At 33.5% G+C, this 18,072-nt stretch overlaps 1 protein-coding gene across 1 annotated transcript in view; it reads left to right on the forward strand.

The window, feature by feature from the left end:
- The window catches only part of LOC113057745 (interleukin-12 subunit beta-like), a 47,584-nt gene extending 30,254 nt beyond the window's left edge, over nucleotides 1–17,330 (forward strand). Inside the window, exons 2-8 of the mRNA XM_026225244.1 lie at nucleotides 7,198–7,355; nucleotides 15,043–15,139; nucleotides 15,290–15,550; nucleotides 16,363–16,465; nucleotides 16,556–16,728; nucleotides 16,827–16,996; nucleotides 17,223–17,330. Coding sequence (XP_026081029.1) covers nucleotides 15,043–15,139; nucleotides 15,290–15,550; nucleotides 16,363–16,465; nucleotides 16,556–16,728; nucleotides 16,827–16,996; nucleotides 17,223–17,330 — 912 coding nt within the window. The 5' untranslated portion in view covers nucleotides 7,198–7,355. The remainder of the gene's footprint in view (nucleotides 1–7,197; nucleotides 7,356–15,042; nucleotides 15,140–15,289; nucleotides 15,551–16,362; nucleotides 16,466–16,555; nucleotides 16,729–16,826; nucleotides 16,997–17,222) is intronic.
- The last annotated feature ends 742 nt before the right edge of the window (nucleotides 17,331–18,072 follow it).

Below are 18,072 nucleotides of genomic sequence, written 5' to 3' on the forward strand. Positions count from 1 at the left end.
ATCTGTATCAAGAGCATTTAGATGAGGTGAATGGTTTTTTCACCATCATTTATCCTGCCAATAAACAATTCACACATTTCAATTCTGGTACTAAAATCTTTGATGAACACCAAATCATGAGAGGTGGTGATGAGATAATTATATGTGTTTCTACATTATCTTTGATGCCTTCTGAAATGACGGGCCTTTACCAAGCCTCTCTTTATGAATTAAACAGAGGGATCTAAAATAAACCATTCTGCATTACATTGCTTCCATCAGATACAGAGATAATATTATACATGCCATTATAGCTGGCACTATAGTGTTGTGTTGGCTCTTGTGTTTTCATAACTTCCATAATTTCTAAGAGAATGTCTGACTTCATAATGTTGCCATTTCAATAAAACAGTGAAATGATTTTTATACTTTGGGGCTAAAAACAATGTAGACAATTGGGAAAAGTAAAATGAAGGAGTACAATAACCGCATACACTTTATAAACTGTGCAGTTATTATAATGGATGGATAACTAGATGTGCAATATAAAAAATATAAAATTCATTGTGGGATACCAGTGATAAATTAATGTACTCATGGTAGGATAATCAAAATTTCTGAAAGCAGGGAACATTGCGAAACATTTAGGGCCACAGAGAAAAAAACACTCCCTATAGCATGCAAATTGTATCTCTGATAGACTTTTGTCTGACTGAAAGTAAAATGAACTCATCAAGCAATAGTACTGCAATCAATTCAGCCAATAAAAATGTGCTTTTCTCATTATGTCTGAACGGCGGTATAAAATAAGAAGTAAATTCTCTGAATACAGATATTCTCTCCTGCTCAGCTGTAAGATGCCACTGCTTTCCCCATATAGAATCTCACATAGTGTATATCTTATTTTGCACATTCTTTTGTATGCTCAACACATTTACATTGTATGGGTGAAAAGACTGAGTGTGCTTTGTAACAAATACCATCTGTATTGCTTTATGCCACAGCTAAAGTACCGAAGCAATTGTTTATTTTATCACGCCTGCATGCAAAATCTTATTGCATCAAATTAGCATCAAATATGGAGGAGTAAAACGTAGCCTAAAGATACTGCGATGGTGTACCTGTCATATGCTAATGAGTAGATGATACTATACAGTACACAGAAAATAGATGTTCCAGGTATCTGAAAGGCCATCCATCCCTATGCAGTTGAACTTATAATTTAATATAAATATGTATCCTGTATTTATTCAGTATAAATACATGTCATGCTGAGCATCTAAAGCTTCAAAGAGAAACAATGGAAAGAAAGAGGGAGAGAGAGAGAGAGAAAGAAACTAACTTCACTACTCCATCCAGAAAGTCTTTTGATTTCTCGGCTTTCTCAATGTTCCTCCTAACTCCTGAAGAGCTGAAAGGGAGACACAGAACAAAACAGTGGAAAGCACAAACACAGCTCAGCTTGCAATGCTAGTATTGTCTTTTCAGGTGACTGCAAGTGAAGCAGAGTCAATGCTGATTGGACTGCATTATGCTTTCCCTTTGTTTTGTATTTTATTGGGTTGTAAATTTACCAAGATTTCAAAGTCATTGTGTGAAAATGTTACAAATTCTGTCTTTCTGATCAAAGAAGTTAATACTAATCAGCTAAGATTCTGAAGTATGACAATCACACGCAATGTGACCACAGCTTCAAGGAAATGTTAACATTTGCAGGCAATTGTTTATAGTTAATTTGATTTCCTATGATGCAATTGAGTCATAAGATTCAGTCTGGACATTTGACTTCAGGCATAAGTTTTTCAAATGATTTAAGTAGATGATTTGAGATGGCTAAATTTAATTTCAAGAGAGCAAGGTCCATGCGGATTTTGGCTCATTGACCAATGTCTGTTTTTCGCATGCTTTTGCATGCTAGCAATGTCTAGAGAGAGAAAAACTTTTTTTAAGCCATTGTAGGTCTTTAAGAAAACTTTTTATACTTTATTTCCGGTGATTATAGAAACCATGGTTATATATGCAACAGCAAAATAAATCAAATTTTTCAGGTAGAATATTAAGCTTATCAATTTTCTTTATGAACTGTCTGTTAGGTTATTGATCTTCTCTAATAAAAATCACTTTACGTGTGTTTTAAAATCCCAGTGGTAAATGTTGTTTCCAGGCGAATCGGTCATCTTCGTTGGCCCTGTGCTTTAACATCGGTAGCACTTCTGCTTATAAAGAAATGTTTCACAGGCTTCTTTTCATTAAAAGATCATTGTTATTTTATGTCTCTGCTGGGAAGTCTGATAAAATTATTTGGGTAAGGAATGCATGGGAAATTTAATTCATGTGTTTGTGTGTTTATTTAGTATTAGCATTCTAGGAGCTCTTCTCTTACACATCCTGATAAACAGAAGTTGAAGGGCATGAAAACAGCTTTAAGGCCATTTCCCAAATGACATCTTCAGCCCTCGTGGCCCTCCTCTGCGGTCCTGTTCCATAAAGCACGCTCAGGTCTCCTCTGTATCTATACTCTGCCACACGGACTGTTAGGTAACAATCTGCTGTTGACTTTTGCACCAATGCAAGCTTTTCAAAAGGGCTCAATATAGATGTGTAATCTCTAATCTTGGACATCCTACAGTTATGGGTATTGTTTAAGAAAACATTCAATGCAGAAATGACTTATTTCTTATAACTTTATTCTGTTTTCCTGCAGAAAGCACAATAGCAGCCTAGTGTTGAAGTTACGCTCACCCACGATAGACACAGGATTTATGAAACAGGCCTCAGGGCATCCAGCTGTAGGAACGCCTACAACAGTACCGTGCCCTTGTGACCTCCATCGATTGCGAGAACACTGAAATGACACACTACTGTCCACATCAAGTGTTCTATTTGGGAAATATCCCAATAATGAAGACTAGTTCCAATTGTAAATGTGGTTCAGCGATCAATAATCAGGTCATTCCCCTTTTTACTAGGATTTTCTAGTTATCATTGTGTGCGCCTGTGAGGGTTTCTATGCCGATATAATAATTTGTATACTCTCGAAGAATAAGTGAAAATTGTACCTTTAGGTGTCCACGATACAAATGTCCTGTTCCACCACATCCCAAAGCTGCTCTATTGGATTGAGATCTGGTGACTGTGGAGGCCTTTTGAGTACACTGAACTTATTGTCATGAGATGAGTCTGAGCTGATTTGAGCTTTGTGACATGGTGCATTATCCTGCTGGAAGTAAGCATCAGAATATGGGTACACTGTAGTCATTAAGGGATGGACATGGTCAGCAACAATACTCAATTTTGGTGAGCCTGTGCGAATTGTAGCTTCCATTTCCTGCTCTTAGCTGACATGAGCAGCACCCGGTGTGGTCTTCTGCTGCTGTAGCCCATCTGCTTCAGGGTTCGACGTGTTGTGCATTCAGAGATGATATTCTGCATACCTTGGTTGTCACAAGTGGTTATCTAAGTTACTGTTGCCTTTCTATCATCTCTAACCAGTCTGCCCATTCTCTTATGACTTCTGACATCAACAAGGTGCTACCTAACCTTACCCATAATTTATTCGTAAAATCAGTGGGAAATGATAGCTGATATACAAGAGTGTAGAATCACCTAACCCTAATTTTAAGCCTAAAACAGATTTCCTGAAATCTTATATCTCGATTCTGATTGATTGATTGGAATTTTGTACTTGGTGAAATCACACTCACCTTCTTGGTCAACCCTAGAGATGGTTGTGTGTGAAAATCCCAGTAGATCAGCAGTTTTTGAAATACTCATACCAGCCCGTCTGGCAAACAACCATTCCACGTTCAAAGTCAGTTAAATCCCCTTTCTTCCCCATTCTGATGCTTGGTTTGAATTTCAACAAGTCATCTTCACCACATCTAGATACCTAAATGCATTGAGTTGCTGCCATGTGATTGGCTGATTAGCAATTTGTGTTTCCACAGCAATTGAACAGGTTTACCTAATAAAGTGGCCGGTGAGTGTATAACTACTCTGAGGTAATAAAATGCACTTTTTAGGTGTAGATAAGATTGTGACCCTTAAACATGCATCTTTTTGCACATTTTTCTGGCAGTTTTGCAAATTTCTGTCATGGCTCAATTTGCTGAAAAATACATTGATTATGAAATGGCAAGCTTGTCTAACTTTTCACTGAACTCTACAGTCCCTATTCTAGGTAATATATGTTAATCATCACCGAGTTACACAAGTCTACAATAAGAACCAATCAGAGTAAGCGGAGAATATGGGAACTGCAATTAGCAGTCAATGCCTCCTCTCATGTGTTAAATAGCCATATAAATGAGCCTTGAAAAATCAAACATCTGCACACTTTCCTGGTTGTTCTCAACATATAATTATCATATGCTTCGACACTTTATGCTTGTACCTCTCATATCTGTTAGAACATTGATTTCTTATATCTAATACCCAATTGATGCCGCTGCCATTTTTTATGTATTATGGTGTGATCCAAAAGATGCAGAGAACAGGTAGGTAGATTGTGTAGTTACTGGGGAAGTCAATATGCCCCTTCTCTGTCAAACCATATCCTCAGGCTTTATGGCAGAGAGTGATAAAAAGTTGCTTTCTATTTCCACACACAGTATTTTACAGCCCAACACACCTCAGTGACTTTCCACATTGGCAGAGGGAGATATTGTATACAATGGGAATTAGCATTTTCAAACCAGCTTGGAGTAATTTAAAAACTTTGTTGTGCAATATATATATATATATATATAAATATACACAAACCAGATTCCAAAAAAGTTGGGACACTGTACAAATTGTGAATAAAAACAGAATGCAATGATGTGAAATTTCAATATTTTATTCAGAATAGAACATACCAAATCAAATGTTTAAACTGAGATAATGTATCATTTTAAGGGAAAAATAAGTTGATTTTAAATTTCATGGCATCAGCACATCTCAAAAAAGGCCATGTTTACCACTGTGTGGCATCCCCTTGTCTTTTTATAACAGTCTGCAAATGTCTGGGGACTGAGAAGACAAGTTGATCAAGTTTAGGAATAGGAATGTCATCCCATTCTTGTCTAATACAGGCTTCTAGTTGCTCAACTGTCTTAGGTCTTCTTTGTCGTATCTTCCTCTTTATGATGCGCCAAATGTTTTATATGGGTGAAAGATCTGTACTGTAACAACTTGGGTTGTCCTTGTCCTCTTTAGTTCGGATGACATGGCATCCCAGTTTTCCAAAAAGAACTTCAAATTTTGATTCGTCTGACCACAGAACAGTTTTCCACTTTGCCACAGTCCATTTTAAATGAGCCTTGGCCCAGAGAAAACACCTGTGCTTCTGGATCATGTTTATGGTTTCTTTTTTGACCTATAAAGTTTTAGCCGGCAACGGTGAATGGCACAATGGATTGTGTTCACCTTCAATGTTTTCTGGAAGTATTCCTGAGCCCATGTTGTGATTTCCATTACAGTAGCATTCCTATATGTGATGCAGTGCTGTCTTTGGGCCCCGAAGATCACGGCATCCAGTATAGTTTTCCAGCCTTGACCCTTACTCACAGAGATTGTTCAAGATTCTCTGAATCTTTGGTTGATATTATGCACTGAGAGGATCTTTTTATACCCAATCGACAATTTACCTAATAAGTTGCAAATTGGTCCTCCAGCTGTTCCTTATATGTAGATTTAACTTTTCCAGCTTCTTATTGCTATCTGTCCCAACGTTTTTGGAATGTGTAACTCTCATGAAATCCAAAATGAGCCAATATTTGGCATGAAATATATATATATATATATATATGCAGTATATATATATATATATATATATATATATATATATATATATATATATATATACCTTAAAAGGGAACAACACACTTTGGGTAAGGTAATTTTTTTACAGAGCAGGAGTCCTCAGTGGTGGTCTGGCCTAAATATTTCCTGAGCAAACAAGTACAATTTTTCATTCCATCTGCAGCAGAATAAAACAGGCAGCCACTTTCTTGGCCTCTATTCCTGGACCAAACCATTAGGTCTCATTGTGGTGCCAATCTGCCATCATATGTCATCACGACAGAATGTACATTTTTCCAAAGCTTGGTGGGAAACATGGTAACTGATGAAATTATTGTAGACTTTGTCATGTTGGGAACAGTCAATATGTTCTCTATAAAACATTCCTTTAAAAAAAGAAAATAAAAAAACACACATTCTACACATTCTAAAAGATTACTTTTTGTCAAGGTTTGGATATTTTTGGTTAGATAAGTATCAGGTTCTACATTATGATTACAGTCGAACATTAAAATCTTGTTAGAAAGGGAACACATAGAAAGCATTTTTGTTACTCAGTATTTGATAATTAAAAAATCGAACAAAATAATAAATGAAAATTGATCATTCAAAACACTATACAAACATTTTTAATTAATTAATATTTTGTTCAATGTACTTCAATAAATGTTAGAGAGAATGAGAATTTCTTTTGGATTTTTATGATTTATTGATTTTATTTCAATAACTTGGAAAAGAGAGAGAGAGAGAGAGTAATAAGGTAAGTGTGACTATTTAATTATGAGACTTTAGCGACCCCTGGTGGTGAGATAATGAATGTGTTGTTTTGTCCTAATAAATAATAAATAGCCACACAGACACACCGCCACACACACGTCTAGCAAAAATAAATAAATACAATAAAAAAATAATAATAATACAATATACTCCGTATATGCATATATAGATTATCGATCATGTTTTAAATTACTAAACAGAAATGTTCTTCGCCAGATTAAATATTTTTACATTAGACATCAGGCTAAGCCATTTTCCCTTATGAGGACCACTGGCTGGTTCCCACAGTGTAGGTCATTTTAAGTTTCTTTGTGGGGACATTCAGTCACCACAGTGTAGCCAAAACCAAATCCACTCACACACAAACACACATTGTGTCAACGGACCTCAGATGAAAACCTCAGATTAGTTGATACCATTAGATCATGTTATTTACATCCATAAAGGGAAAAGGAAATGAGGAAGATTCACATGTTTTGTTTTCCTTTTCTGTTTTGTTTTAATTACGTATTATGATGATCTATTCCTGAATTAATAATCTGTTTATATGCAAAATATCTGTTTTAAGATTTGTAGCCTATTGTTTGCTCTAGTTTATATCATTTATGTGGTCAAAAAAGGGAATATTAATGTTTGTGTCCCGCCTGCTTTTCTGTCCAGTGGATGTTGGAACGAACCCAGATGGAAAAGTGAGTAGCCAGTGACGGATGGCCAGCTATGCAGCAAGAGAGATGAATTCTGGGAAACCGGTCCAGCCTTTTAGGGACATAAGGGGATCTGAGAGGTGATCATGAACTAGCTCAGGCCATCATGGATGGGTAAGCATATCCTTACCTCATGATATAATACCTTTTACACATCCTGGGGTACTTCGCAGGTTTTTCCTGAAGTATATTCTGTTTTCACTGTTGTTTTTGTTCTCACACTTCAAAATGACTCACTTCCTCTGTGAAGTCTAATATTCGGATTCCCTCTATACTGAACAGCTTAGGCCAGGGCTTTCCAGCCCTTTTGTCAGAGCTGCTAGAAGGGATAAAATATTCTGAAGTGATACTTGTTTCAAAATACACAAAAAAATATCCATTTTAGATCTAGACGGCTTGTTAGAGATGGATTTTACAGCCTGTCACAATACTGCTATATTCACTTATGTCTGATGGATTCATAGTTTAATCTAACTGTGTCTTGATGAGCCTCAAATATGTTCACATTAAATATACATGACGTGGATTTTTCTGACCTTTCCAGTGCTTCAAGTCAAGTACCACTTCGTTCTCATATGTGTGCACCTTGTGATTAATCTGCTGTTATCACTCTTGAAAGCTCTTGAAAAGTCTTTAGTAAGGGAATGGATACAGTAGGCAGAAAAAAACATGACAGTAACACTATGAGTATTCAAGAAAAGCATTATAGTCAAATGTACTATTAAGCTATTTGATTATCATTATAAATATGTTTTTCAGACAGGTTAGAACACTGTTTCTTTGTAGGCCTACTGTATGACGCCCCACATGTTAGTTGCAACTTTGATTGTGGTGACGTTTCTACAAAATGATACTATGTTGCCTTCTGGACATTTCTTGTCAGTTGTCAGATAATGACAGTTTTGAGATTAAATCTCCAAGCAGTGGCACTAGAAAGTTAATGCTTTTGCTGCTGGAATGGAAATAACACACTATCTGCACTAAACCATAAACATAAGTGATAGTGTTAACAAGATAATGTTAACAAAAGCAAACATGGGATAAAAAACATTTGCTAATCCAACCAAGTCTTTGCGCTTTTTTGTGGTGAATCATGATTCACAAGACTTGTAGCACTCTGCATTGTGAGTGCTGTGCTGTACCTGCTTATTTAATGCTAACATTAAAATTGTACTGGTTAACAAATGCATTCACCATGCACTATAGTAAAAGTGTTTTAAGGTTATAACATAGTATTGTGCAATAATCCTGTAATCCTAATTTGTGTGAAACGATATAAAAAGGTCATGATATAGCAAAAGACCCAATGGGTGCACCCAATTTCAGTAGATTTAGTAGACAATTTAGCTATTTTTTGTAATTTAATCTATAAACTTAATGACACTTAACTTCTGACTACATTTAAAAGCTAAGTTAGCTCAAATGGCGAAAGGGACGGCTGCTCTGGGAATGGCTGTCTAATATACTGCTTATTAGACTAATAAAGCTCTCATGAATAAAGCTCTCATGACTCTTGTTTTGCCTTTGATACACTTGTGATCAGTGACTTGGTGCGGGTTTGCTTTTCATTAGGATCTTTCCTGAGTCACCTGGATTTACCGCCTTTGACTCTGCTATAATAAGCCTACAGTTATTGATCTATCTGTCAGTCATAGCACCAGACAGATGATAAAGCACCTTTCCCAGAGAGCTCCCTTGCATGGCAATGAAGTTTCTTTTTTTGAATGTTCACACTGAATGTTAGAGCAGTCTTATGCTTATCTCTTTACAGTACATCTTAAATCGTGTCATGTCACTTAATGGGCTCCTAACCACATGATTCCCTTAAATGATTGCTGCCATCTAGTGGACACAACACCTTCTCATCAAAATCTATTCAAATGACAGTGCCTGTGTTAAAGGTGCTGTAGGGAACTTTTGTAAAAAAAATATTTTTTACATATTTATTAAACCTGTCATTATGTCCTGACAGTAGAATATGAGACAGATAATATGTGAAAAAAAATCAAGCTCCTCTGGCTCCTCCCAGTGGTCCTATTGCCATTTGCAGAAAGTCATGCGCTCCCGGTAAGAAACAACCAATCAGAGCTGCGGTCCGTAACTTTGTTTGTGTTCAAAATGTAGAAAAATGAACATAATGAGCGAGTACACCATGAATCCATTTTCCAAACCGTGTTTTTAGCTTGTCCCGAATCACTAGGGTGCACCTATAATAAGTGTTTATATTCGGACTATTTTAGATTGCTTTGGGGGTACCGCGGCGGAGTAACACAGTACCTTTGTGATTCTTCATAGACATAAACAGAGAGAAGTAGTTCCGGCTACAATGTTCTTCCGCAAGACGCAAGCAGTTCTGTTTATTAACCGCTAGAGCGTCAAAAGTTCCCTACTGCAGCTTTAATCATGTTTCACAAGACTCATATCTAAGCACTCTGCATCATTTCAGTAGCTCATTTAACAAGTTAAGTGAGTGGTAAAATATTTGTCTTGTTGCAGGCTTCCCGTTTTGGTTTGCTTTCTGGTTGTGTTTGCGGTTATCACATTGTGTCTGAATAAAAGTATTAATTAAATAAAAAAAAAAAAAAAAAAATACTGACCTCTTTTGACTTTGAACTTTGAAAGTGCACAGAAAATAGTAAGAATAAGAAAAAAGTAGTAAGAGTAGTAAGAACAAAAGTAGTAAGAGTAGCACATTAGTTTACAGATCTAAATTCAGCCACTGTTCATGTTGACTACATATATATATATATATATATATATATATGGATATATATATATATACACAGTATATATATATATATATATATATATATATATATATATATATATATATATATATATATATATATATATATATATATGGATATATATATATATATATACAGTATATATATATATATATATATATATATATATATATATATATATATATATATGGATATATATATATATATATATATATATATATATATATATATATATATATATGGATATATATATATATATATATATATATATATATATATATATATATATATATATATATATGGATATATATATATATATATATATATATGGATATGGATATATGGATATATTTATATCAGCACTGGTACACTATTGCCCATTTCTGGCTGTAATAAAGCATCTCAAAGAGCCTTATATGCTTTGAGTTAAAACTTTCATTAAAGAGGATTATACAAGCATTTTCAAAAAATATAAATAAATAAATGAATTAAAATAGACTGTTTCTACTCCAAATCTACATTAATGTACAACTTGTTTGTATTGCATAACTCCTATTAACGAAGTTATCTATAGTAACGAGATTCAGAAAGGACAGTGTGTCACATGGTGTTGTCAGCTGCTAAAGGTGATCAGTCAACTTCTCTTTTAGTGGTAAATGTGGGAAATAAACTCTCTCTCCCTCCTCTCTTGTCTCTGCTCTATGCATGTGAAATCTCAGTTTTACTCAATAAACTATTGTGGTAAAAACTTTCAAAGGTTTAAAAGGTTTCAGGGTGAAGGGAAGCATATCCCTTATGAAAATCATTCAAGTGTGCTATTTGTATACTTCTTTTAAACTAAAAATAGGAATGCATGCTTTTAGTTTACTTTGTATGTACTTCTCAGAAATGGTCTTCATGTACTCCTCATATATGTATTTCAATTGACATTTAAGTATACTGGACATGTGAAAGCTCAGTTTTACTCAATAAACTATTGTGGTAGAAACTTTCAAATATTTAAAAGGTTTCAGGGTGAAGGGAAATCGTACACTTACAAAAAGTCTAAATATATTTGAGCTATACTCCTAGAATCTGTGTTTTCATTATTATACGGTAGAGGGCGCTAGTACACATCTTCTGCACAGAATTTCCAAAAAAGTGAAGAAAAAAGAATGTTGACCGATGAAGAGGTAATAATTACAGTCAAGCTTTGGGGTGTTGATCGACTCCATCTACGTTTTGATTATCATTCTGAATTCAATTCATAGTCTTTTTTCAGCTTTTTGTTCAAAATGTTATTTCTTTATTTTTTATGAAACACGTTAAAGTGTTTAACAAATAATCCATGGAGCTAGAATAAAATGGTTTTGTTTACAAGCAGATACCCTGTTCTTTCTTTTGATGTTTTGTATGTTCAGATATTCACGTAACAAAATATATACACATTAAAGCCTAAATACGAACATAGTAGTATACTTAAAGGATGATGTAAAGTTCACTTAAAGAAAACTTATGAGTATACTTGCAGTATAAAACTACTAAACTAGTAGTTTACTGAGACTATCCTTCAAAGTGAACAAAGTATTTAATTAGTAAACTATCAGTAAACATATAAGTTCACTTGTCAACAGACAAATCTGACTAATTAACAATAGGTTCCATTGTAACATCCTCACATAGTGCCCAGATAATGAACTGTATATTTTTTGGGGACATTGACAGTGGAAATATATAAATAGCTTCTGCGTAGCCACAATGTAAAGGTTTGTATCTTTTACAGAAATGAACTGAAAACTGAATCCTGTGAAAGTTTCTCTTAAGTAAAACATGTGACTAGTGTATGATCTACATAGATCCATATATATAACCACTACAATATAATTCTTAGCAAATACCTAATTATCTCTTCTGTTTTACATTTGATACTTAGGCTACTATTACTATTATTGTTTTTCCTTCAATTACATCAGACAGTAGTCAACTGAAAATAATCAGAAGACACTTTACTTTTATTTCTCAAGCATATTTTACTCAGTGAAGTAAATGAAGTTCATCTTCTTTCACAAAATATGTGTGCAGACATCCATGAGACGGTGTAATCTTCCACGTTTTCTTTAGAACTCCTTTTTGGCATCCATGCACATCATGGTAAAACTCCTGAAACTCGCTTAGATTTAATTGCTCGCAAATAGATTTAGTGCTCTATTATGCACAAGTTATTCCCTGATCACACAACAGTCCACATAAATATTATTTTCCATATTTGTCTTAAATTTACAACACTCTCTATGAACACATTGGAGATAGTCACCCGCCATTTATAGCTAGTATTTTTTTTTGTATTTCACTCAGGAGACTTGTTACATAAAATTTAGATGTTTACGTAAATGTAGCATATGTTATCTATTATTATTATTTTTACTTACAACCAAATTGTCTTCTTTTTGCTAATTGATCTGCTGAAAGCGTTAGCCACTATGATTGCTGCTTACGCATTGGTTTCTTTCCGTTCCTCTACTGAAAGTATCAGCTAACAGTGACAAACAGTCACAAAATGCAAAGAGCTGAAAAGGATCCTTGTAATTTTGACTGGGAAAAACAAGAAAGAACACAATTTACATCTACAGCAGTTAACATTTGATGTGGATCAAAAAAGTTCTTCAATGTTGTGCTAAGAACCAAGTTAAAATAAGGTTTTAGGACAACTTGGATGAAAGGTTTTGATCTACTTGAAATATTGACTATACTGTAGACTGTCAATTATTTTTATGAAACTCATAAAACTCCTCAGAGCCAATTTCTCCAACTGCATCCCAGTCCAGCATGTCAAATGTCACCATTATGTGTTTCTTCCCCATGTTGTCACATGCTTCATGAAGTGGTAGAACTGAATGTCTGAGGAAGGGAAAAGAAAAGCACAAGAGTTATTCCGTACAACTGAAATTCCACCGAAGCAATGTATTACAGATGAATAAAAATTTCATAAAAAGATGATCAAAAATTACACATTTGTCAATTGTTCTCATGTTATTGTAAATTAAAAGGGAAATGTGAATTAGCAATTATTAGTGTGTTCTGATCCGTTCAGTGATTTTTTTTCTTGTGAATATCCAGCAGACAAAAATAATCCAGAGTAATTGTAGTGTTAGTTAGTGAAAGAAGGCAATGAAACTTTGAAAAAAGCCCCCTTAAACTTAATTTTGCTCTTTAGACTGAAAGAATTTTAACTGCTTCCACTGTCAATCTACAATTAATGCTGTTTGTTACCATGATATTAAGGCACCTTTCACATTTCCACGTTTATGGATTTTGGATTGACACATGCCAAACGTTTTTTTCCGGTAACAATACTGTAAAAAAAGATTCACCAATTTCAACTTAAAGACTTAAATTCACTTGCTGCCTTAAATGTTTAACTAAAATTGACTTGGTTGTATTGTCTTAAATTAAATTGAACTGAAAAAAAAAAAAAAAAAAAATAATAATAATAATATATATATATATATATATATATATATATATATATATATATATATATATACAGTATATAGTTGAATCTCATATAGCATAATGTGTAAAAAAAAAAACTTGAAATAATTTATGATATGCTTTATATTACTATTATTATAAAAAAAATTATATAATTGTTTTATTAAATTTTTTTATTACTTTTTGTACGCAATGTTGTATTCACTACTTCTCCTAAGAATTTGATAGAATAAATGCACATTGTAAAACTTTAACTAGAGTCATAGAATTTTCTTTTTTGTGTGTGTAAAAAACTACTTTACTACTTTATTAGTAGTAAAAGGTCTGTGTTCTTAGATGTATAAAAATTACAATGGTATTTCTTTGTAGGTTTTATAACATCTACTGAGAGTTCTGTTTTCTTTTTTCCTTTCTTTCATTCTTTTTTCTATGTTATCTGGACATCTTTCAAAAAGGCTGAAAAGTGTCATCAAACATCTACTGTGAAATTTCTTGTCAGTAATCTTAATGTACAAATCACTAAATGTCATTATCTGAGAGAATAGGGGAATAACTTAATTGGAAAAACCAACAGATAGTAGGGACAAGCAAATCAAACAAAGTAACGCAACCAGGTAAATCATCCTCTGACTTTCAGATGAGAACATGTGACAAAAAATACCCGAGGTTTTGGAAAACAAACATTGACTTAACATCTTTCCTCCCCCGTTAGACTGAATTCTTCACACAGTCCACATTGAAAACCAATTAGCAATTTCATATCTTATTTTTTTCCTGTCCAAATATAATACAGTCTAGTAAATAATCACATTGTTCTGAATGGGCTGTGTGATTGTATATAAATAGCCTGATATTAGAGAAGAGAGAGGACAGTGAGAAGGCTCAGTGGAAGTGAGAGAATTAGTGATGATATCTGAGAACAATGGGTTCTGGAGTTGAAGTTTGAAGTTCCTCTATAACCTGCATTGGTCTTTTTTTCTTGCCAGGGAAATTCTGCCCTCCTGACACATTACTTATAAGCTTGCCACAAAAAACACGACACTAAAGCAACATCAATCTGGTTGTGGAGGTTAATCTCTGAATTTTTGAGTGATCAAGGGTAAGTCACTTATTTCCAACTCATTTTATAATGTAAAGAAAATAATCACTCAATAATTATGATATATATATATGCAGTTTATACATGGTAATGATAAAAATAAATAAAATAAACAAAACTAATTTTAAGACCAATTTTCTATAGCCTAGCCTAGGTTACCACTACCTGCATAGGCCCAATAATAAGTAAGATTATTAACATGACATGAAAACTGACAATTTTATGCCTGTATAAACAAGTGAAGTATGATTTACCAGTTTAACAAATGAATTAACTTGATACAACGTTTTCCTGTCTCTTTTAGAAGTTGATAAGTCTATTAATTTTGCTTTCCTAAATGCACGACTGTATGGTTAGCTGCATTTTATTCTTTGCATTTCGCATTGATTTCTCACTTTATAAGAATAGACCTGCAGCCACAGCTGAGAACCGATGATTAAGCGTATAATTGCAGTATAAACGTTTCTCTTTTTTCCACCAACAGATGTTTTTTCTCTTATTGAGTGCGTTGTTGTTTCTCCAGTCCTCTGCTGATGGATCCATCAAAACAGAAGAGAGCTACTGGACACTTAAACCAAATGGTTTGTCTGAATCGTGTCTAAAGAAGTGTTTCTGTGTAAAATTTCTACAACATACTTATAAACTGCTATCATTTATTTTATTTGTATTGGGGCTCATATTGTTAAATTTGCTATACACTTCTCATTTGTTTTTCAATTGTTTGTCATCAGTGCTTGTGGTGAATGCCAATGTAGGTGAGGATGTAAACGTGCCTCTTATCTGTGGAGAGGCTTATGAAGGGGAAAATATTACATGGACCAGAAACGGCTATGAAAATCTTGATGCCCAAGGAAACAGGATTGTCGTCACAGTAGAGGGGTGGATGGGGGGCAACTACTCTTGTTTCAGTAGTGAGGGATCCTACCTAAACCACACACTGGTGCTGGCTCAGTGGACCTACAGGAAGTTTATCAAGAATACGCCTGAGAAAGGTACAACCCTTTTTTACACTGTGTAAAATTGTCATGATATTAGTTTGAAAAATTGTAAGTTTCAAGCCTTCCGTAGTGAAACATTTTACAATAAAGTATTTATTTCTACCATGTAGTTTGAAAAATATATTGGGGGGTGGAGTAAGATTTTTTTTTTTTTATACTCATCAAGGCTTTATTTATTTGGCAAAAAAAAAGAGTAAAAACAGTAAAAGTGTGAAATATTATTACAATAGAAATGTTATCTATTTTAATGTATTTTAATTAATTATATACAGTGAGTCTCCAGTCATAAATCATTCTAATATGCCGAATTGCTGCTCAAAAACATTTCCTATTATCAGTTTTGAAAATGAGTATGCTGCTTATTAATGTTTTAATTTTTATTAAAAAAAAAATAAAAAAAAATACGTAATATTTGAATATTATGTTCAAAAGAACAGCATTTATTTGGATGATAAATATTTTGTAACATTATAAATTCTGAATATAAATTAATTAATTTATAGATTACATTTATGAATTAAATAAATAAATACATATATCTGTGTTGTCACTTTTGATCGACTGTGTAAAAGTATTAATTTCTTAATAATAATAATAATAATAATAATAATAATAATAATAATAATAATAATAATAATAATAATAATAAATTGACCCCCAATGTTTGAACGGCAGTGTTTTTTTTATTTCTAAAATGCATTTGTTTATTTATTTGATTAAATTTGGTTTCATAATTGGATTATATGATTATATTTTATTTCATTATGATTAATATTATTTTTTTATTTATTGAATTACCAAACAAGGTTACATCGATTGTTCATCTAATAACTATGGAGGTTCCTTCAAATGTGATTGGAAATGGGATAGAAATAGGAACGGCCATGTTGCTCATATCAAAGCCACACGGTAAGTTTCTCCATCTTACCTTAGAGTTTCCAATCTGCAACAATGTCAAAAAAACAAAAACAAACAAACACTTGACTGATTTTGTTCCAGCCCTGGTGGAAGCAACATCAGCTGTTCTCTGGATTCCAATGGATATGTCACATGCTTAGACCATGACTATTGTCCCTATGCCGAAGAAGTGGAGCGTATCAACCTGACCATATACTTCAGAAGCAGCTTTGTTGTTGAATCCTACAATACAAAGTTCTACATCATGGATATCGGTGAGCTCTCAAAAATCGCTAAGATGGAGTCTTAGAATATTGAATTTTGAATGCTTGCTCATTTGAATATAAAAACAATCTATTTCTGCACTTCTTAGTGAGGCCTGATATGGTGCCTATTAGTCGGATCAATAAAACATCCATAGAGGTCAAATATCCCCACTCCTGGAGCACACCATCATCCTACTTCCCTCTTACATTCCAAGTGAAAGAGATTCGTTGTCGGAAACATGACAATTGTGACTGCTCCAAACTGAACTCACAGGAGGTAACCCTACACGCTACTGCTCAAAAGAGTGTTTGGAATATTTACATTTGAAATAATTAGGGTCCATTTATTTAACCAAACAAACGATTTATTACAAACTATTTTCAAATTTTAGTGTTTCTTAAAATGTAATTTATTTCTGTGAAAGCAAGACTTAAATTGTAACTATTAAAAGTATTATTATTTTAGCCAGACCTGGTAATCTATTAATATTTGTTTTGCTCAGATTTTCTTCACACAAAGTCAGCAGCTGCCAGTGACAAAAGGGATGACGGTGTGTGTGAGAGCGAGGGATGAATTCTGTAATTCCTCATGGAGTGACTGGAACCAGTAAGTATGTGTACAGTATTTAACATTTGTTAAATTTCATAGCAAAACATTTGCTTTACCCCCATTAAAATGGTCTTATTGCTTTTTGAATGTTTTTTTTTTCTGCACATATAATGATACAAAATGTCTCTGTTCATTTATAGATGCAAAACCAGAAAAAACAACACGCAAAGGAGATGAAATAGTTAAAAATGTTATAATTTATTAAAACATTATGATGCTTTCTGTAGTTATGAACAATGACTGACTCTGTTAGACCTTCTTTGGTCATATACTGTGTTATTAAATACGTACACATAGTATGTGTTTTTGTAATAATGTATTTATCTATACATGTTAATGTAATAGTATAAATAACACTATCGTGCTCTTAAATGAATTATTTATATCTGTAGTACATTTTGATTGTGTTAAATGTATTTATTAAGATTTCAATTTTTCTGATGTCTTTACTTGGTTATATAAGATATAAAACATCAATAATCTCATAATTCAGTGTGTCTTTATTGCATGTTTAAATTAAGGAAATTTTATTTAATGTCATGTCTCACCAAGTGTGAACTATAATGTAGCATGTAGTTTGCGAAATAACACACACATTGAAAGATTTGGACTTTGTTAGGGTCCTAATTATGTGCAAAAACTCTGTAGATCACACATAAGACTGCCCAAGACAGGAATTACTGTCACATCTCAATGTGGAGCAAAGCGACTTGCTATTCCACCCATGTCAGCAGAGTTTGGGC

Source organism: Carassius auratus, chromosome 39 (assembly GCF_003368295.1).
Source record: "Carassius auratus strain Wakin chromosome 39, ASM336829v1, whole genome shotgun sequence".
NCBI classification, from domain to species: Eukaryota; Metazoa; Chordata; class Actinopteri; order Cypriniformes; family Cyprinidae; genus Carassius; species Carassius auratus.